The sequence below is a fragment of the Gekko japonicus genome, unplaced genomic scaffold, assembly GCF_001447785.1.
Source record: "Gekko japonicus isolate JY-2015 unplaced genomic scaffold, Gekko_japonicus_V1.1 scaffold33050, whole genome shotgun sequence".
Classification (NCBI taxonomy): domain Eukaryota; kingdom Metazoa; phylum Chordata; class Lepidosauria; order Squamata; family Gekkonidae; genus Gekko; species Gekko japonicus.
The window spans coordinates 1-1,120 of NW_015220241.1; the positions used below are offsets into that span (position 1 = coordinate 1).

The window sequence follows — 1,120 nt, forward strand, 5'->3', positions numbered from 1 at the left end:
ATTGTTTGCAAAGCTGCAGTTTTGTCCTACAAATCTGGAAGCCACAGGTTTAAAAATTATCAGAAGAGCTCACACACAGATGAGATCCGATTATGCTTTTTGTCCTCACATTGAGGGGTTTCTTCCAGATTCCACTGAAGAAGTGGGGAGTGAAAGTGAAGAGGAGGTTGCCATTGAGGAGGAAGCTTCAGCGAGTCAGGAGGAGGACTTTGGTGTTGAGTACTTGCTGAAGCAGGATGAGGATCGTGAAGGCGAGGGAGAAAATGACTCGGCTCCAGCTCCAGGGCCCAAGAAGGAAATCACTGACATTGCAGCAGCAGCAGAGAGCCTGCAGCCCAAAGGCTATACTCTGGCTACTACGCAGGTGAGTAATGAAATCCAGCAGGGCAAGTGGGTTGAGACTGAAGGGAGGAGGCAAAACCAGCAAACATTATTACTTTTCTCCCACCATGCAGGTGAAGACACCCATCCCTTATCTGCTGCGAGGAATTCTACGAGAATATCAGCACATTGGCCTGGACTGGTTGGTTACTATGTATGAGAAGAAACTGAACGGTATTCTGGCTGATGAGATGGGGCTTGGCAAAACAATCCAGACCATCTCCCTGCTGGCACACCTGGCCTGTGAAAAGGGTGGGTAAGGGACTTTGTGGGGGAAGAGGGAGGGCAGTAGAAGAAATGACACAGTTGATGACACTTTAAAACACATACGATGTGAAGTGCTAAGGTTTGGACCCTTCTGTGCACTTGCTTTGTGGCAGCCTGGCTGCGTTTGGGGAGTGAGTGGGCTACAGAGAGCAAGTTCTTGAGTATCCTTTAGTGCTAAATTTGTTCATTGAATAGTATGTGAGTGAGGCACAGAGGCAGCCTTGGTCTGTAGAGGCATGTATTCTTTATGTTTGTGATTCTGTCCTCTTGTAGGTAGCTGGGGACCCCACTTGATCATTGTCCCTACCAGTGTCATGCTGAACTGGGAGATGGAGATCAAGCGCTGGTGCCCCAGTTTCAAGATCCTCACTTATTATGGGGCACAGAAGGAGCGCAAACTGAAGCGGCAGGTGAGGAGATTCGAGCCTTTGTGGTTGGACTGAGGCAGGGGGTGTGTCTTGCAAAATAAATG

General features: G+C 48.8%; 1 protein-coding gene across 1 annotated transcript; it reads left to right on the forward strand.

The window, feature by feature from the left end:
• Positions 1–128: 128 nt before the first annotated feature.
• Positions 129–1,058, forward strand: LOC107125260 (helicase SRCAP-like; the record flags this gene model as incomplete). Its single annotated transcript, XM_015428706.1, has 3 exons — positions 129–364; positions 456–633; positions 922–1,058. Coding segments are annotated over 3 exons (551 nt in total), but the record flags the coding sequence as incomplete, so codon positions are not given.
• Between the last annotated feature and the right edge of the window lie 62 nt (positions 1,059–1,120).